This window comes from Rutilus rutilus (assembly GCF_951802725.1).
Source record: "Rutilus rutilus genome assembly, chromosome: 1".
Classification (NCBI taxonomy): Eukaryota; Metazoa; Chordata; class Actinopteri; order Cypriniformes; family Leuciscidae; genus Rutilus; species Rutilus rutilus.
Window position 1 is genome coordinate 8125030 of NC_140209.1, and position 21035 is coordinate 8146064.

The following is a 21035-nucleotide window of genomic DNA, read 5'->3' on the forward strand; positions in this document are numbered from 1 at the left end:
TGGCGCCAATCGGGCGATGTCGGTTGGTTTTTGAATAAAAAAATAGTAGTACTAGCCAGAGGACACAGGGGGGCAGTAAAGCCACGCTGAATCCAACTTTGACACAGGATGCTGTAAGAGCTAAGTTAAGTTTGTTTTTTCCATTTTTCACTCTGTCGAACGAGCGACGCAACAGTCATTCATTAATACGTTTTTCAAGGTTAGTAAAATACTTCCGAATTCAGTTGATAATGAATATAAATGCTTAATGTTTTAACTTTGTTAATATAACTTAGATGATTTTGAACTTGCGTGTCAAAAAACTACATTAGGCTGAGATAATATATATATAATATTCTCTGGCATTAGACACGTCATGGCGAACAATTTACCCATGGTTTAGAATAAGTTTTGCTTCCGTTCCTTAGTCCACTCCAAGTGAAACAGAGTATAATAGTTTATTTAATATCCACTGCATTCTTTCATTACAGTGTTATAATAAATCGTAGCTTTTAGAATTTACAGTTCAATCCTTAAGGTTCAACCATTAGATTATAGATTGATGCCTAACGTTCTTTATACTCATGTAAATAAAAGCAGGTTTCCTGTGGATCCTTAAAATGTCTGAGTTTTTGTCTTATTCATACTTTGCACGTGACGTCACAAGTACTGGCTGGCGGGCAAGAACGTTGTTCTCCAGCAACGAAACCCAGTAAACTAATCAAGGATCTACGTTATAACGAGTCATTAATGTATTTTAACTTATATGTTTCATATACTAGTATTTAACCCAAGCTATAGATTGTGAAATTAAACATTTCTCGTTGTTAGTGTGTTTTTTATAACAAATAAACAACATATTTGAGCTTCAAACAACTACATTCTCGACTGAGAAACTCTTATAAATACATTTCGTGACACAATAACAGTCGTATTTTAAATTTCGCGGCCTTTCTCCTTTGCTATTGATGCAGCTCGGACTCATCTCGGCAAAATTCATTGAAAATGAATGACTTACGGGCACTTTGACGCTCTCTCCGGTGGCGGTGTGAAGGCACAATAACAGCTGTCATCTTTTACTAACAAGAAGTGTGTGATAGGTTGTTTTGAGGTTTGTGATATCTATGGTTTCCAATGAGAACCAGAGATGACCCAACAGTAGAGCTAGATTATTTAGGGAGGAATTATTACTGCTCGATTATCTTAAAAAACCTTGTCTGCTTTACACAATTTAGCTACCTTGGAGTTAATCCTAGTCCATAGTTATGCAGCTAGCTCGCTAACAGACTTGATAGCTACTAGAAAGACCTGGAACTACAGGACTCTACATTGAAAATAACATAGCCTATTACGATATCACACGAGCAAGAGTGCCTTCTCCCAAAAAACCAGCATGATTGCAAACATATTTATTTTATAAAACAGTTAATTGATGTGATAGTTGATGTGATAGGTCCGCTTTGATCAGAACATCTTAAAATAATAAAAATGATGCACACTGCTCTTTTTATAATGTAATTTGCTCCTGTCTGCCTCGCTGCCTGCTGCCTGCTGTGAGTGTGTTTGCTTCGGTGCTGTAAGCTCCGTCTTAGCCTCGTATTTCTTTGTTTTGAACCATCATTTACTACAATTTGTAGTTGTTTATACTAAATACAGCTTACCCAACATCTCAGATTGACATCGCTAGCTTCCGTTACTACTAACACAACACGCTAATTCGCTACTGCTAGCCTGTTAACGCGCCACCCGTGCGCTCAGCTGTTTTATTTATTTATTTTTTCTCTCGCGCGCTCGCGCCTTTGAGTTAGGCCATCCTTAAAAATATTTTGGTTTGCAGTAACAGCAAAAAAAAAGAAAAAAAGGGTCGGTAGGTCGGTCTATATTTTTTTATATATAAAACAAATAATATAAAAAAGTATATATTTTTTCATTTTTTTAAAAAAAAAATCAGTGTCGGGTGACATTAGGTGACATTTTTCACATTTTTCTAAGGGCTGTTTACACCAGGCCACTTCATGCGTTTTCTCAGATCGGATTGCAATCTGATTTATCAAAACGATTCCATTTACACCTGGTAAGCGTCAGCGACTTACTTTCACTTTGATTTGCGATAGTTTGCACGTTGATGCTCAGCTTCTCATCTGCGGCAATGCGTGTTGCAGTAGCGTCGTCATATCTGACTAAAACATGACATAGCCTATAACACGCTCTCGCATGTTTATTTTTTAATAAACTATATTCAACAACATATAAAAATGAAATAATCTTTAGAGTAAAGCCGCAGCCATCATTACCAAGCGCGAACCATTGACAGTAGGGATGCACCGAAATGAAAATTCTTGGCCGAAACCGAAAACCGAAAAAGAGGAAACCAAGGCCGAAAACCGAAACACCGAAAGAAATTATGCCAATTATTGTTAGTACCATTGCATTTATGGCTATGACTGTGTACTAAGTTTACTAAAATCAAGCCATTGCAATTGCATAAATTAATATTAAAGTTTCAAAGAATAAATCCATTAAAATTTTATGCAAATATTTATTTAGCATTTGCAAAGTATAAAATTAAATGTTTAACTTGACCCCACTCATGTGTACATTAAATAATAATGTAAAAGCCTACTGGCCTGGAGAAAGGTTTAAAAATGAAATGTTCTCTCATAAAAACAAAGTGCATTTAGGTCAATACTGCCATAGCCCAAAATAATATCTGCAGTTATATGCTCATGGACGTGAGTTGCAAAAACCATAAACAGCTCAGGTAAACCTCTGAGAAATGACGGCTGCTCTGCACACACACGCAAAGGTCTCTCGCTCCCTCTCGCTCCCTCTCTCTGCCGCGCGCGCTACGTACGCGCGCTCATGCTCGCTCGCGATTCCGGGAGATTTAAACTAATTTGCGGGCATTAGGGAGCCGGTATCAATACGCGGGAGACTCCCGGAACTTCCGGAAGACTTGGGATGTCTGTGTTTTGAAAATCGCTGTCCGTGGGTCACTCTTAGATATATTTAAATACGTCCACACCGCAGATATGTAATGTTGCTTCAGACAAGCACGTGCAGGTCGCGGTGTCTGCTGTTTGCGTCATCACAACATTTCGGCCGTATTGTTTCGGTGATAAAAGTCTTTCGGCCGAAAACCGAAAATGCACTTTTGGGCCATTTTCGGCCGAAAATTTTCGGTGGCCGAATATTCGGTGCATCCCTAATTGACAGTGAATGAAACGAAGCAAACTTAGCTTGCAGGCAGTAGTGTGACATGCGTTAACGGTTAACCAATGGTGTAAACATAATCATAGATGACGCGCCACGGGTTTTTTATTTAAAAGAAAGAACGTAGCTTATGTTTGTATGTAGGTCTAGGCAATTTATATTCACAATACTTAATAACTAATTTATTGCATTTGTATTAGTTGTTTGAAGAGTTAAAAAAAAATCTGTCGGTCTTAACGCAAGTTTACAACCGGCAAGTCGGTCGGACTGAAAGGGAAAAAAAATAAATAATTGGGTCGGTACTAAATTGACAGGGTCGGTCGGGTTACGGCAAACAAGAATATTTTTAAGGATGGCCTTAATAAAAGCTCAGGTAAGTAATAATCAGTCAACAAACACGGTGAGTAATGTCTTGTCCTGTTATTGTCACCTGCACTTCATGTCACATGTTTAGCATAGACTTCTCTGTTGGCAATGTAGGATTTATATGTGATAAATGTAAGGAGACAGTTAGGCTGACAGAGAAGATTTCAGAATTAGAAACACGCATCCAAACTTTAATTGAGGATAGTAAGAGTGCTAGAGCTTTAGATACTATTTTGGATGCGCCTAGCATAGTGACCTCTTTACATGATTCGGTTCCAGCTGAAGTAGAGCCTGTGCAGCCGGGCAAATGGGTGACAGTGAGGGATCGCTCTAGTCGCGGATCTAAAAACCACTCTTCCGTTCCGATTACCACAACAAATCGATTTGCCCCGCTCAGTGAAACACCCACTGAGAATTCTGTTGATTGTGCCCTAGTTATTGGCGATTCTATTACACGGAACGGAAAACACATTTAAAAACAAACTTAAACTTAAACTAATCTTTAAAATGTTCTTATGATCAAAGTACTGAGAACACATCTTATCCATACTGTGCTGTGTGTAACCTTTATTTTCCTATAATATTCCTACCAGCTGAAACTCCTCCTGTCAACTGCTTGTCCTGCAGAAATCTTTGAACTAGAGACTTCATCTTTCCCTTGCACCATTCTGGGTCTCTGCTCATGACGGAGGGGTCTAAGCATGCTATCTGCCTGACAGTGGGGTATTTCAAAGGGCTCTTTTCTTGCATTTTCTTAACGATTCTGGAGAGGCACATTATGCAGTCCCTTCTAAATTCGAGGACAGTGAGGTCACCTACTCTGTTGCTTGATTTGCTCTGAAGAGCCTATCAAGGAGGGATAGCACACATCATGTTAGTTATATAGTAATATATCAGGCATGTTTAAAGTTTATGTATACATCATAGGCGTAATTTGCGGGTGGGACGGGTGGGACATGTCCCCACCACTTTTTGCCAGGGTCGATATTGATGTCTTGGAGTAGCTCCCTTTTGATGAAACGTCTCACCAGACTCTACAAAAAGGAAAAACAAATTTTTATTTAGCATCCTGTTAACCAGCTTTGTTATTCCATCCTACAGAGGTTATTCAATGTGGTATACCCACTTCAAAAGTCATCATAAAACAAAAGATTAAGCCATTAAACGACGCAGAAATTAGATTATTACCATCATTAACTCCGTCAAGTCTCTGCACAGAAATGGTAAGACTGGCTCATCAGTCTGGTATTTCTTCAAGAATGGACAAAATGTTCTGGATAGCGCCATGAAAAACTGAAGTTTGGCTAAGATCAGGGGATCTTTATTTGCTGCTTCAATTGTATCAAAAGAAGAGGTTCCAGGGTTTGGTAGTTCTTTTCTACGGACTGCTTCCACGTATTCTTTCAGCTTTGGCCATACCTCAATGGCTCTCTCTGCAACAGGCAGATTTTCCACCCATCTGTGTCCACAGAAGGGGAGTGGAAAAAGAGATGTGCCAGTAAGTTTTGTATAATCTTCCCTTCTTGCAGGAACATTGTGAAAAACATAGTGCATTGCTCTCAGAAGTTTCTCGATATTCCATGCGGAGAAGCCAGTCTTGAATGAATTGTGTACCGTGTGCAGTCCACAGCTCCCAACCGAAATTAGCTGCCGACCTCCATGTAGTTCACCATGTTCTTGCTGGAGATTATTGAGGAACTTAAAGTTCACGTTGGGACCATCCATACTAATCGAAATTAGATGTTTCAGGTCTTGTAGGTGCACACATTTCTGAGAACAGAAATAAATAAATGATGAGACACCAACAAAAAAATGCTGAAAAGATGTTACAGACATGTTTGGTAATTGAAAATGTTCTTTAATAATAAAAAAAAAAAAAAAAAAAAAAAAAAAATATATATATATATATATATATATATATAAAGAATTAAAAAAATAACCACTATCAACAAGAAATAGGAATCAATGAAGAATTGGGGTGCAATGGATCACAAGACTCACAGTTCAGATAAATACAGTTTGTGAGTCACGACTCAGATCATTATTTTGGATCAGCGCAAAAACAACAACTTAGCTTTCCATTTATTACTTGGACAACACTTTCAAAAATTAATATAAATTTCAACATTATTAAAGACAATAAATAGTCAGTAATAATATAAGCACAAATAAAAACAACGGAGAAAGAAAAAATGATTGTCCAAACTCCCTATTTTTTTATTTTACGTATGGAGAATAAGTTATTCTGAGGAAAGATGCTTAATTTAATGAATTTATGATGCTCTCTGTGGCCTAACAGCAAATTATAAACCATTATAATGACAAAATGATTGATAAACAAATGAATGATAAACAATTATATGACAAAATGAAGGCTACAATACTAAGGTTGTCCACTAGATGGAGACATAGCATAACAAGTCTAATCTTTTCTTTCAGTTTCTAATCAGTTAGAATGACATAAATGCAAGAACAAAAGAACAATTATACTTACTTTGAAATGGTGCAGTAGATCCTCACTCTTTGAATGTCCCATGAACTGTGATCCCAGATAACGGGACTGGACACAACCAGCCTCCCAAAATCGAACATGGACATCTAGTTGTTTATTTTTTGTTGAGTGGTTTAAACTCTCATCAAACATCAAAACAAATGGTCCTGCATTGTTAACTGCAGTAATCAGTTGATTTTTGAAGTATGGGGCAAGTCCAAATTTTAAAATGTAGCTGGTTTTGTCCTTGCCACAAGAGAAAGATTTGACGATTTCAGAATCAGGAAACATTGCCTGAAACAACTCAGAAACACCTTCATTGGACGCGTAAGAGTGGTGATGGACAGCTGTGTTCAGACACCAGAGCACCTCCGCCTGCAAAGTCGCATTTGAGCCAAACGTTGATCGAATGTCGCTCGATTTTGCTGTGGTAACGTTAGCTGCTCCACAAACGTTGGTGACAGCATCAGTTGTCGTTGTAACGTGTAGATTTGTCGGTCACGCCAAAGTAACTAGACATAGTTGTTTGCTGACTTACTCTTACCGCCGATTTGTGGCCGGCACACTCCATATGGGATTTTACGGCGCTAATTCCCATTGTCCCCAACTTAAATGCTTTTCTGCAAACACCACAAAATCCTTCATCATTTTTACCACCAACAGGCTGCAACCATGTCTTGAAATTTTCGTTTTCCAGCCAATTTTTGCAAAATCCATTTAAGGACTTTTAATGCTTTTTAATGCCCCGCGGAAACCCTGATTTAACTGTTATAAATCAATAACAGCAGACAAACAAAATTTAAAGTGAATGTATAAGGATCAAGAGCCCAACTAAACCAAACAATGATCACCAAAACGGTGGCTTACAATTTGAGATTTTCTCCTTCAGTGATTCTGCTTGTTAACATCAGGTGTCTTCAATAATGCTCAAGCGTCACTAAATTAATCACTTAAAGGCAGGGTAGGTAGGATTTATTAAAAAGACCGTTTGATTTGAGGAGTGCGAGAGGCACGGAACCTGATCACACCTCCGTCCAGTAGATGGCGGTAATGCACTATGTTTGCAAGCTGCCAATAAAATCTATCGAAGAAGAAGAAGAAGGCACTGAACCTAGGAATACCAAAACAATGGCAGAGAAAGAGCAATCTAAATTTACAGTACCGGCATATGCAGTTAGTGAAGGCAAACCAGGCAAAAAAATGCCCCTTCCCCTCCGCTTGTCTCAGGTAAATAATGCGTCCTCTAGCTCAGCGGTCGGAGTCACGCGTTCATGTGTTTTGGGGGCGTGGCTTTGGAAGAAGCACAGAAATGAGGGGGTGGAGTGAATGGAAATAATGAGATGTCTTTAAAACAGTCGTGAGAGGTCTACAGACACTCGATTTTGATACTTTCTTTTTCAGAGTACTTACATTTTAATTATGTATTGATATGTACATAAAGTTTAAACAAATTTGAAAAATAAAATTTTTAGACCATTTCTACCTACCCTGCCTTTAATTATCTCATTAACTTTAACACTCTTAAGTGTTAATTTAACACTGGAGTTTTTAGTGTGTAGTAAATGGCGCTCCATCTGAAAGCAGGTGAAGGCGATTTATTACTAATCAAGGAACCGGCTTTACTGATGAGATGCGCATAACAATATTGTGCGATATATCGCCCAGCCCTAGTTCCACCTCTAGTTCTTGCCTTTGACCTCAATGAATTTGAAGTAGTACTTATATCTCCACCTTGAAAATGCCAACTTTTCATCGGATTGCTCCTGACTCGCCATCTCTGCTGCTTCATCGAATCTCTGTTTAGCTGGTGTGTGTGTGTGTGGCGCGTGTGCTGTGTTGTAACGACAGGAAAAGTAATTAGTTAGATTACCCCGTTACTGAAAAAATAATGTCGTTACCTAACGCCGTTTGTTTAAAAGGCATTATTCCAAACACTGCTAATGATTATGTTAAAACATAACCAACACCATCAGATCACCTTTTCTCTTTGTTCATCTGGCTGTTAGAAGTAAATAAAGTAAGGGCCAAGAATCCAACTAAATCAAACACTGATCACCATAATGGTGACCATGTAAATGGTGATTCTGCTTGTTACCATAATGGTGATTCTGCTTGTTAACATCAGGTGTCTTCAATGGTCAATCATCACACAATTAATCACTTAATTATCTCATTACCCATTAAGCAAAATTATGTCCTTTAATTAGTTGGCTCTCAATCTTTGGGGATTGAAGAAAGATAATGGTTGACTGCACCATGGCAGAATGCGGCAAGATTTGTGCTGTTGGAAGATTTAGAAATGGATTCAATGACTTTCAGCAGAAGGATACTGCAAACAGAGTTGGGTTTCAACCCTTCTCAACTGGACTATATTTTTGTCTTAGTTATTTTTGCAACTCTATTGTTATATGAACAATGCTTGGAAAGATTTCAGGCAAAACAGAAAGAAGCTGCCTGTATTCAAAATATTGAATTGATCCCCTTGGCAATATAACAATCGGTTTAAATCTTTAAACAAACATGAAATAAAAAAAATGGTCTATGCTGACACACACAGACTGACTTTATTTCTGTCAGATGTCTACAGAAGTTTTATTGAGAATTAACAGAGGTTTAACTCTGTGTTTCATTTGAAATCACCATAACAGTGATTAGTGCTTCTATTAGTTGGGCTCTTAACTCTTATTATATATATTGTTTTTGTGGCTGCTGCTGTGACAGTGTGTTTGTCAAACACATTTGCAGCAGCTAAGAAAGCTAAAGTGAAATGAGATCAGGTGATGATGGTTTCCTGTTGATGGATTTATAATCATCGTGAAATAGACTGATTCACTGACGTATGTTAATCTAACAATTATGTTGTCACATTAATATTTTTACTTACCTTAATTATACTTACTTTTACTTGCTTATACTTACTTACCTGGCAGGGGAGACACCATGATCAGGAAGGTGGTTCGCCCAGGGCTCAACCGGAACCCTTCTTCGATTAGTTGGCTCTCAATCTTTGGGGATTGAAGAAGGATAATGGTGAGTCAAGCACCATGGCAGAATGCGGCAAGATTTGTGCTGTTGGAAGATTTAGAAATGGATTGAATGACTTTCAGCAGAAGGATACTGCAAACAGAGTTGTGTTTTAACCCTTCTCAACTGGACTACATTTTTGCCTACCGGATAGGAAACCTTTCAAGTTATTTTTGCAACTCTACTGTTATATGAACAATGCTTGGAAAGATTACAGACAAAAATGAAAGAAGCTGCCTGTTTTCACAAGATTGAATTGATCCCCTTGGCTATATAACAATCGGTTTAAATATGTAAACAAACATGAAATAAGATAAATAAAATAGATGTTTATGCTGACACACACATATATCAACAATCAGCGTATGAATCTCAACAATGGTGACAATAACAAATATTTGCAACATGATTAAATTATGCAGCTGAATTTTCCTATAATTTTGTTTGATTCTAAATATTTGCTTTTTTTATTTATTTAATATTTATTTTTATTCTGTTGTTTTTGTTGTAAATTAGTAGCTTTCCAGTGCTGTTCTGAATTAATCTGTTCACTAAAATATTTGTGATGTCACCATTGTTGAGATTCAATCAGCGTTGTTGCTATCTGTGTGTGTCAGCATAAGTCTCTTTTATTTTAATTTTTTTATTGCATGTTTGTTTAAATTTTTTAACTGTTTATTATATTGCTGGATCCTATGCTGCAGTAACACAGGGTATGTGAATATATTAGTGGGACAACACAATTGGTAGATCATAAAAAACCTCAGTGAATCAGGCAGTTTCATGATGATTATAAAACCATCACCAGGAAACCATCATCACCAGATCTCAATTCACTTTAGCTTTCTTGCTACTGCAAATGTGTTTGACAAACACACTGTCACCAGAGGTGGGAAATCCAGGGCCCAATGAGTAGAAGCCCTGCCATATGTTTATTCCACCCATAAACCCAGTCAGCTGATTTCACTAATTAGTTCTCTCTCCTGTCTGAATTAGCAAATCCAGGTGATTGGAACAAAATACTGAGGAGGAATTTTACTTTCTAAAAAAGTTAAACACTAAAAGTTCAAGAGCCCAACTAAAGCAAACACTGATCTCCATCATGGTGACATCAAACTTTATTCTTTTCAATAAAACTTCAACTTCTAAACCTCTGTTATTTCTCAATAAGAATGTTAGTATGAAAGAAATAAAGTCTGGATTGTAATAAGTGAAGATGCTGAGATCCTGAGGGATCTGGTAGTGTTTAATGTTCTGTTTAAAGTGTTTCTGTGTGGCGTGTTTTGTGTGTCACCATTGTGTTGAAGAGTAGAGCCTAAGCTTCAGTTCAGGATGAGCAAAGAAACACTGATGAAATGCTGCGTGTCGCTTTAATTAACTGACAGTAACTGTGTAGTTGCTGATGCAGTGACGTATAGTCACAGCAAATCATGCATATAATTAACTGCATGTTTTTCAGTAAAAAAAAAAACAGAAAATAAATGTGAAAAAACTGTGTTTTAACTGTGTGTTTCTGTTAAAAAAGATTTATGAAGATTTCTGTAAAAGTATTTTGCACTTATTTAAATTAGGATATTTTACTTTATGTGTGCGGTTTTTGTTTGGCAGCCGCAGCTGACAGTCATTGACCGTTTTTTTACGATTTTATTTTTTACAGTGTAATTGTAACTCAATACATTTCAAGTCACGCTAGTTACCACCCAGCCAGCAATGACATGTGGGGCCCAAATGGGTCTGACAGGTCCCACTTTTAGTACATCTGGGCTTCCACGGCTTGCCCCAATTTGGATCCCGGGTGCAAGCCCATAATGGGGCCCACATTTGCCGCCCATGAAGCCCTCATCTGGGCCCCACATGTCATTGCTGGCTGGGAAGCTACATTTTGTTTAAAGGGCATTTTGATAATAATTTCGAAGGTTTAATAGACAGTCGTCGTTGTCATTTAGAAAATATATTGTGCTTGAATCAAGATTCCATTTTTTAATGATAAATCGTGCACACATATATGGAGCTGTTGTGTTTTCGAATTTAATATTTGTACGTTAACGTTACCAAAAGTAACCCGCGCTCAAGGCCTGGCCTCCCCCATTTCCCGCGATCCATAGGAATATGTAAATATACAAAGAACAACTTATATAATAAATGACAACTACATTTACTTAAAAAATACTCAAGTATAAGCTACGTGACAACTCGTTAATGTAAATGTAAAGTACGAATTTCTCCTTGCGGGAGAGCGAGCCGTCTGAATTGTTCTCTAAATGCAATCTTAATGCATGCGTGCCAATGCGATGCATGGTCATATCCCACGAAATAAACAATAAATACTCTGACTACTATAAACACTTAACCTTACATTCGATGGAAGCTCACTCGCTTAATAATTCAAATAATATATAGGTTATATGTTTTTGAATACTCGCCCACAGTCACTCATTTCATAGGCTACATCAACTATATGTAGGCAAACAATTTTTCATACGTATTCGTAAGTAACACGTTTCTAATTGTTGAAAATTCATAGAAATTCTGAAATTCGGCGCGGGCGGGTATAGATATAAACATAGATGTCGCCTTGGCTACTGCAGTTCATTGGAACGAAACCGTAGCCAAGCGACACCTATGTATATATCTATACCCGCCCGCGCCGTCAGATCATTTGGACGTGTGCTGTTTTCAAGAGATAACAACGATATAAATACTGTTCGTTTTCTCACACAAACCGCTCGTTTCGTGTCTTAGGCCATCAATGTGTACTTATTATGGGGAATTGTTTAATTTGGACGATGGGGAATTGTTTTCATTTGGACTCTGTGCTTGTGTTTTGAGCCAGTGACCATAGACCTGCATTATATGACTGACAGACAAGAACGGTTTGACCTAAAAATATCAAAATTGAAACTACTGCGGAAACAAAGACACCTACATCTTGGATGCCCTTGAGGTAAGCTAAAACATATCAAAAATTAATTTCAAAGTGAACTATCCCTTTAAGTTAAAAAAGTTAAGCTTACCTCTTTTAAGTGTCTTCATCACGTTGCGTTTCAGAAAATCTTCACCCACTAACACAATAAACAAGTGTTTATTAATGTTAAAACGTCAAAATCTAATATTTTACAAAGTTTATAAAAAGTTAAAGGGGTCATATAATGGTTCATGCACTTTTACAAGTTGATTGTACTGAAATGTGTGTTGGCAGTGCCTGTACACAACCATCATAAAATGATAAAAATCCATCCAGTGTTTTTTTTTTTAATCTTCTTATATGTTTCCTCCTGTCTCAAATCAAGCTGTTCGATATTGTGATGTCACAATATCGACGCCCCTCCCACGATGGTTGATTGACAGCAGTGTTTCAAACACAGACCCGCCCTCTCGCCCTCGTGAGCGAGCTGTCAATGGCCCTTTTCACACAGCGTTTTGAACCCGGGAAATTGCCGGCAAATTGCCAGAGTGCCTTCTGTGTGAACGCAAACACGACCCGGGATTTATGCCGGGATCGATGCCGGGTTGAGGACCTAGTAACATTGCCGTGTTCAGTCCCGGAACGCGCGCTGTGTGAACAAAAGCCGTAATAATGCCGTGTCGTAGTGATGACGCTGAAGCCGGGATCGTTCTCCAGCTGTGAAACGGTACGTAATGCGCAAGTTTATGACCGAATCAGAGAAAAAAATGCACAAGCGTGGTTTCTCGAGAGAGAAATCGCAGCTCATAAGCAAACTTCAGACGCTGCTGAGACATTAAAGTCACATCGATGTCACGTGTCTTTACGGGATTTTTACGGGTTGTGTGTGAACGCACTCCCTGATTCCGGAAAATCACTAGCAGTGTGAATGAGCCAAAATCAAACGAACGCGGGTCAAATCCCGGGTCACTTTATCCGTGTATTTTCCGGAATCTCTGTGTGAAAGGGGCTAATCATAGCACGCGCCGACACGCGTTCATTGTTGATAGCTGGAGTGCTGAGTAGAATGGCGTCTAACGATTGTGGTGTTCTTGGGTGTAATAATGAACACAGCATCATTTTGATGTTCCTAAATCCGTACAGCTGAAGACGCAGTGGCTGAGTTTGTTTTCGAAGGGAATATTCCCCACAATCAACGTCAATGCTTTCATGTTTCAATCAATCAATCAATCAATTTTTATTTATATAGCGCCTTTACAACAACCAGAAAGGTGCACAAAGCACTTTCCATAAAACACATAAAAAAGGCAGCAGGATATAAAAATAGCAAATTAAAGCTAATTTAAGCAGTTAAAACAAAGTAACTAACACAAAGACTAAAAACACAAAACAAGTGGTTACATGTTGAAAGCCTTCCTGAAAAGAAACGTTTTTAACTGCGATTTAAAAACACTAAACACAGTTACGTTACGAAGGGAAGTAGGTAAGGCATTCCACAAAGTAGGTCCCTGGATGGCAAAAGAGCGGCCTCCAAACTTTTTGCATCTAAACTTAGGGATAATCAAAGAAGTGTTCTGAGAGGAGCGGAGGGTTCTGGCAGGTTGGTATACATTGACCAGCTCGGAAAGGTATGCCGGGGCCAGACCATTGATGGCCTTAAAAACAAACAACAGAACCTTATACTCCACCCTAAACCGTACCGGGAGCCAGTGAAGTGAGCAGAGGACGGGGGTGATGTGTGAATGTTTATGGGTATTGGTAAGGAGACGCGCTGCTGCGTTTTGAACCATCTGAAGACGGTTGAGAAGTGATTGGTTAAGCCCAATGTAGAGGGCATTACAGTAATCTAGCCTTGAGCTGATAAAGGCATGAATAGCTTTTTCTAGATCAGCACGGGACAGGAATGATTTCACCTTACTAATAAGCCTTAGCTGGAAAAAGCCAATCTTAACGACTGCACCAATTTGTTCATCAAAATGCAATCTATTGTCGAAAGCAACACCCAGGTTACGAACAGTGGATGCAAATTGAGGCGTGAAAGGGCCAAAACTGTAAGAGCTGCAAGGTGAGTCTGGGGTGAACAGTATGTACTCGGTCTTACCTTCATTTAAATGAAGGAAATTTTGAGAAAGCCACTGTTTAATGTCCTGGGTGCAGTTATGGAGGGGGTCTAGTGCTGAATGATTGTTCAAAACTACAGGAAGGTAGACTTGAAGGTCGTCAGCATAGAAATGAAATTGTACGTTGTGTTTTGAAATGAGTTGACCAAGTGGCAGCATATAAAGGGAGAACAGGATAGGACCAAGAATAGAACCCTGGGGCACACCAGATGATAAAGGGGCAGCTGAGGAGGAAAAATCATCAAGCATTACTGAGAATGTTCTGTTGGTGAGATATGACGCGAACCAGTTTAGCACCGTGCCCTGTAGACCCACAACATGTTGTAGACGGGAGATGAGGATTGCGTGGTCCACGGTGTCAAAAGCAGCGGTGAGGTCAAGCAGCACCAGAACCACTGAGTTTTTATTATCTAAGGCTCTGAGAATGTCATTATGAACCCTCAGTAAGGCTGACTCTGTACTATGCCTAGACCTAAAGCCAGATTGAAATTTGTCCCCCATACCATGCAGATTGAGGTATGACTGAAGCTGGGAGAAGACAAGCTTTTCCATAAGCTTAGACAAAAATGACAGGTGGGATATAGGGCGGAAATTAGACAGTACTGAAGGATCAAGGTTTGGTTTCTTAAGTAGCGGTCTAACAATGGCGTGCTTGAGAGGAGTGGGAACAACGCCCAGACTAAGACAACAATTCATGAAGGAGACAAGGAAAGGGCCTACGATGTCGATGGCTTCTTTCAGAATCCTAGCAGGAACAACATCTAGAGGACAGGAGGTTGGCTTCAACTCATGAACAGCTTTTTTGAGATCAACAAAAGAAACCACCTCAAAATTCTCCAGCACACATTGTGTCGCTTGGGAGGAAGTAATGACAACAGGGGCTGGTATGATAGTTTGCCTAACAGACAAAACCTTATCAATAAAATATTGTTTAAAAACATTGCATGTATTAACTGAGTAATCATTCAATACAACAGGGACTGGATTTATAACAGAGTTTATAGTACTGAACAAGATACCAGGGCGGTGGCTATTGTTATTAATGAGCTCGGAGAGATACTGACTTTTAGCTTCCTTCACGGCTCTCTGATAGGTGACAAGACAGTCTCTAAATATCTCCAATGACACCTGCAGCCTGTTTCCTCTCCATTTCCGCTCTGCCTGCCTGCACTGGCGTCTAAGGGTCCATGTCGTCTCGTTCAGCCAGGGGTCCGAAGAGCCATTTGCAGACTTCACCCTGTAAGGCGCAACTGAGTCCATAATCCGGGCGCAGGTGATGTCGAATGAGGAGAGAAGAAGCTCTGGACATAGAGGCAGGGCAAGTTCTGCAGTGGAGGTGATGTTAGAAGCAGAAAAAGCAGCGGTGAAGTCCTCAGCTGTAGATGGAGTAATAATGCGCCGACGCCGGGGGGCAGTGGATATGGGTGCAGGTGGAACAGCACAGATGTCAAAACGTATGAGGGAGTGATCAGAGACAGGAAAGTCCAGAACCTCACAAGATGACACTGTCACCCCACGAGAGATAATAAGGTCAAGAGTATGGCCTAGCCTATGAGTTTGCACGAATCATTTCACCAGACTCGAGACTGCTTTACAAACAAGGGTCAGTATAAAGCTGTTTTTGCTAAGAAGCTGCTCCAGAAAAAAGGATTGGTACCAACTATCCGTGTTCCTGCAGAACCTCCAGAAGAAGTGAGTGTAACGTTTTATTGACCTTTATATTAATCTTTATATTAATCTTTGCAAATAGCTTGCACGCTTCACGATGAATGTGGCTATTTTTACACTCAGGTACATTAGGGCATGTTTTCTATGTACGACGTTATCAATATAATTCATAATCCCACGTTTATAATGAACGATGCGTTATTATTATTGTCTTATTACAAACGGTGTCCGCACAGAACAGAGGGGCGGGGTGAGCAAAGCTCATTATCATTTAAAGACACATGCACTGAAACGGCGTGCTGAAAACAGGGCTGTTTTTGACCAGGTAAAATGAGTGTTTTCTTACAATACTAATGAGAATTTTTAATTAAAGTATATTACAAACTTTTAATTTAGACCCTATAGAATCAAAGTAGCTTGTACAAAAATGACATTATATGACCCCTTTAAGCTTACCTTTTCACCATCTTCACAAAATGGCTTAAATTTTTGGCTGGAAAGGCATCACGGGAAATTGCATATCACGTGGCTCGTATAGTTACTTAAAATGTTATGCTATAGATTTACTTAATTTTGACGCAATTGTTATAGTAGGTGATTTGACTTGTGTTTTTTCATTTTATTTATGCATACATTTACCTGGTAACTTATATTTTTGTGTTACACACACTATATATGTTAGGTAGAGGTTGAAAAGTTATGAATACTACGTTTTTTTGTGTTTAATCTAATTACTTTATAAGTAATGGTTGTTCAGCCAACGAAGCGTTTTTATAAGGACAGCCCCAAACTCTTAAGACAGCCCCAATTAAAACCATATAAAAGGTTTTCTTTTCTGTGGGTCGGGGCCACAATTCGGGTGAAGACCTAAACTCATTTCTGCTATTTTTTCCTTTTTGAATTTATTGTCTTTTAAAACAATAAACTTTAAACTCTTTGAAACTTTTTAAGTAATACAAAGCCATTTTTAGTCATTTGAAAAACTTTCAAAACAAGTCTCAGAGTGATTTTTTTTCCCTAGAAGTATCTTTACTTTGTTGTAGTTTAGATATTAATACTAAGCAAACGCCCAGTGAAACGGACCCAGGACTGAACTGGATCGGACACCGTCGAGGACCCTGAAACAACTTCTAGCATCTTTAACCTGCAGGTAAGGGCAATTTATGATTGTAATAGGTTATGGGAATGCTGTAGAATGATTTAGAGGTTACAGCGGTATACAAACACAACAATGGAGAATCAGTGTTTGCTTTAGTTGGGATGCTGACCCTTGACTTTTTAACATGAGTTTTTCTCTTGCTGCTTGAACTGTGCTTTTGCAAGCCACACTTGTGCATACACACACAGTTTGTGAATGCAGTCTGTTGTATTGATGATGATGACAAAATCATATAGCCTGTTCATTAACTAATCTCATTCAGAGTTTAATACTAGAAGTAAAACTACAGCAATCAGTTACAGTGTTGCATTTTTTAACTCATCATGTACAACCAAAGAAGCAGATCTACATCTCTTCTAGAAACATAGAGATATATAAAATAAAAAAAATCAGCACATGAATCTCAATATGGTGGCAATATTTTATTTATTTATTTATTCATGCAGCAGTGCATGCTGGGAGGTTTATACAATCCTGGAACCCAGCATGCATTCCGACATGAAATTTTTATTGTCACCATTGTTGAGATTCATATGCTGATTGTTGATATCTGTCTGTGTCTGAGTTAGCCAGGAGTTAAACATGTTGTGATGCACTATATGATTTCAATATCATTCAGAATAACTGGTTACAGAAACTTTATAGGAGCTCATGTTGTAGATTTACAGATGTATAGGGGTGGTGTGGCGCAATGGATAAGACACATGCCTTTGGTGTGAGAGACCGTCAGCTAAATGAATAAATGTAAATGTAAATGATAAATATGAAATTCCCATAAATTTGAAGCTTATACACAGAGATAATCAGACATGTCTGGAATGATTATGGCATCATCACAACAGGCATAATCACCTGATCAGATTCCTCTTGGTTTTTTCTTGCCATACCAAATATGCTTTATAAACTCACAGTTACAGCAGTCAGAGAGAAACTCATTTTATAAAATCAAGGGTCAAGAGCCCAAATAAAGATGATTACCATAATGCTTTTTCTCTTTAAGAACATGAAAGAGAGATATGAAAAATGAAAAAAAAAAGGCAATAGAAAAAGAGCCTCAATCGTCTCAATTAATATATTAATTGCAAAAATATGTACATGTTTTTGTAGTATACTTAGCATAAAATAAATGTATTTAAAATATATTTTAGTATATGTGTTTTCTACTAGGTAGTCGCTGTATCCTTAACATAAGGCATTCACATCTAATTGACTGGATTTTGCTACAAAATAAAACTTCTGTTCATTTGATAGTGACATTTTATTTTGTATAGGGAACAACAGCACTTGCGTCTGGGTTTAATTCTTGCTTTGTGGGCTCTGAAGCATAAAGGTAAGTTTTTTAAATTGTATTTTTTATAATGTGTTTCTTTTTTAGTAAATACCATGTTAATCTTAAGAAATTAAATAAAAATAAACATACTTTTATTAATTTTTTTTTTTAATTTTGAGTACTTTAGTCTTTTATATTTTTTATAACAGTTACCAATGCTTTTTTATAACACTGTTTTTTTTTTAGATGGCAGAAAATGCACTTGTAAAGCACCTGGAAAACATGAAAGAATCCATAGGTTCTCTGGATCTCCCATCAGCCGTAAACAAAATTAAAGATTACCTTGAAAAGCAAGAGCATGAAGAACTTACCATTGGTATTACAGGGGAGTCTGGTTCTGGAAAGTCCTCATTTGTCAATGCTTTCAGGGGTTTAGGAGATGAAGATGTGGGCTCTGCCAAAACTGGTGTAACGGAGACCACTGTGGAACCTGAATTTTATCTTCACCCAAAACTCAACAATGTGAAAGTCTGGGATCTTCCTGGCATTGGAACACCAAAGTTCCAAGCCGATAAATACCTTAAAGAGGTTAAAATTCAACGCTATGATGTATTCATTATCATTGCTGCAGATCGATTTAGGGAATGCCACGCTAAGCTGGCCAAAGATATCATAGGAATGGGGAAAAAGTTTTATTTTGTTCGTTCTAAGATTGATCTTAGCATTAATGATGAGAAGAGGAAGGCCAACTTCAACGAGAAAAATACACTTCGTTCCATCAGAGAGGACTGTGAAAATGGTTGGTCAATGCAGTACATCATTACAATTTATACAGTAAACGCCAAAAACTGCAATCACTGTTCTGTTATCTTTTATTATAACAATTTTTTCTCACATAAAAATCTATGACTATACTATAAATAATAAGTATTGTTCATAAATAATAGTCTTCTGTTAATGATGATATTATTCTTTTTTGCTAACTTTACAGGTCTGAGAACGATCAACGTGAATAATCCTGTTTTCCTGATCTCTTCCCGGGAGTTGGAAAAGTATGATTTCAATCTGCTGCAGGAGAAGATAGAGACAGATCTTCCACAGCATAAGAGGGATGTGCTGCTATTAGCTTTGCCAAATATCACGCAGGAGATTAATAAGAAAAAGAAGGAAGCTCTAGAGAAAGATATTTTAAGAGTAGCCTTACTGTCTGCTTGTGCGGCTGCGGTTCCTATTCCTGGTCTTTCAATTGCTGTGGATTTAGCCATTGTAACAAAAGAGATAGAAAGGTATTTCAAAGTTTTTGGTCTCGATGATGAATCCTTGCAGAATCTCTGTAAAAGATCTGGGAAGAGCAAAGAGCATTACAAGAGTTTGATGAAGTCGCAAGTGCATCATGGAATAAGCCAAGCTTCATTGATTGCCTTGCTGAGCGGTGCATCTTTGGCTGTGGGTAAAAGATCAGTTGCGAGTGTTTTGAGTTTCATACCCATTATTGGTTCAGCGATAGCCGGAGGAATGTCCCTTTGGACAGTCTCAACAATGCTGCACACAGCTCTGAATGAAATCGCAGAGGATGCGAGCAAAGTGCTTTTGGGTTCAGTGCAGACTGCAGTGTAGACAGAAAGTTATATCTTGATATTTACATTTACATGTGTTTATTTAGCAGCTACTTTTAATATGCAAATGCAAATAAATCATTCAAAATGCAAGACTTGATAGGAAGGTCTTACTGAAAGTTTATATTTTATGCAAAATATAATGAAATATATAACATAATACATTTCCATATATGAGAAACTAGTGCTTATTATTTGTTCAGTGTATTGCAATATATGCATTGACCATGTATATATTAATACATAAAACATATTTATAAATGAAGACAAAAATAGCATTACATGTAATATTCACAAAGTTTGATCCTTTATTGTGTACATATATTGCACATACATGTTCCCATATAAATGTGAATGTATGTTCACACACACACATTCATGGAATGAACAGTTTCTAGCATGCTTTGTTCTGACTGTTAATGGAGAGCCAATGTTAAAATTAAGTGTTATTTAATGTGTTTGTTTTGCTATATTAAAGCAAAGCATTGCTGTGCTATAATGTAGGGGGAGATCTGTTATTGTTTAATGTTCTATTATTTTAGAAAGGTTTTTATGTGTGATTTTTTGGAGTCACCACAAACATCATTAAGATTATAATTATTATAATTTATTTTGTTAACTAGCTTGAGAATATGAAACATTTATAATGTAAATAATAAAAAAATAATATAAGAAATAAATTACAATATACATTTCTCTATGCCTGTTTATCTTGGTTGACGGATCATGGCTTCGTGAAACACTGAAAAAGTTGAAGCAAATTGTGTTGAGGCATCTAAACAATCCGACACCCGTCTCCACGGTGACCCCTAGTGGTCAGAACAGTGTAAATGCAACAAAACTCGGGCCAAACATGCATAAAAACACCATTTACAAATCTATAGCACATTTTTAATTGGGAGTAAAATCTTTCAAATGCAATTATCTAATTGCATCAAGTGTCTATTTGTTCTTTTATCAATTGTCAGGGTTTGTTTTGTTTGGTATATGAATACAATACAATACAATACAATACAATTTTATTTGTTAAGCACATTTAAAACAACCGAGGTTAGCCAAAGTGCAGGACATTGACATACTTTCAACAAATTAAAAACACATAACATGAGCACAATACACAGTTAACAAGTGACAAACTAAAAGAATAAAATGCAGAAATGAACTCTCAGGTTGGTCTAAAGGCCAATGAATAAAAGTGAGTTTTAAGTCGTGATTTAAAACTGT

At 37.7% G+C, this 21035-nt stretch overlaps 1 protein-coding gene across 2 annotated transcripts; it reads left to right on the forward strand.

The window, feature by feature from the left end:
* Positions 1-16615: 16615 nt before the first annotated feature.
* LOC311302926 (interferon-inducible GTPase 5-like) lies at positions 16616-20416 on the forward strand. 2 transcript variants are annotated; one of them, XM_084429062.1, is made up of 4 exons: positions 16616-16916; positions 18177-18255; positions 18442-18994; positions 19187-20416. In XM_084429062.1, exons 3-4 carry the CDS (start codon positions 18442-18444, stop codon positions 19810-19812), a joined length of 1179 nt encoding a protein of 392 aa, XP_084285188.1. In that variant the 5' UTR covers positions 16616-16916; positions 18177-18255; the 3' UTR covers positions 19813-20416. The 2 variants fall into 2 exon arrangements, with proteins under 2 accessions (XP_084285188.1, XP_084285187.1); XM_084429061.1 differs by having other exon boundaries at positions 18197-18255.
* The last annotated feature ends 619 nt before the right edge of the window (positions 20417-21035 follow it).

Excerpts from the sequence above, each read along its gene's own strand:
- LOC311302926 (XM_084429062.1), top strand. The coding sequence starts at position 18,442 with ATGGCAGAAAATGCACTTGTAAAGCACCTGGAAAACATGAAAGAATCC. Across the intron at positions 18,995-19,186 it reads CAGAGAGGACTGTGAAAATG|GTCTGAGAACGATCAACGTG; the intron begins GTTGGTCAATGC and ends CTAACTTTACAG.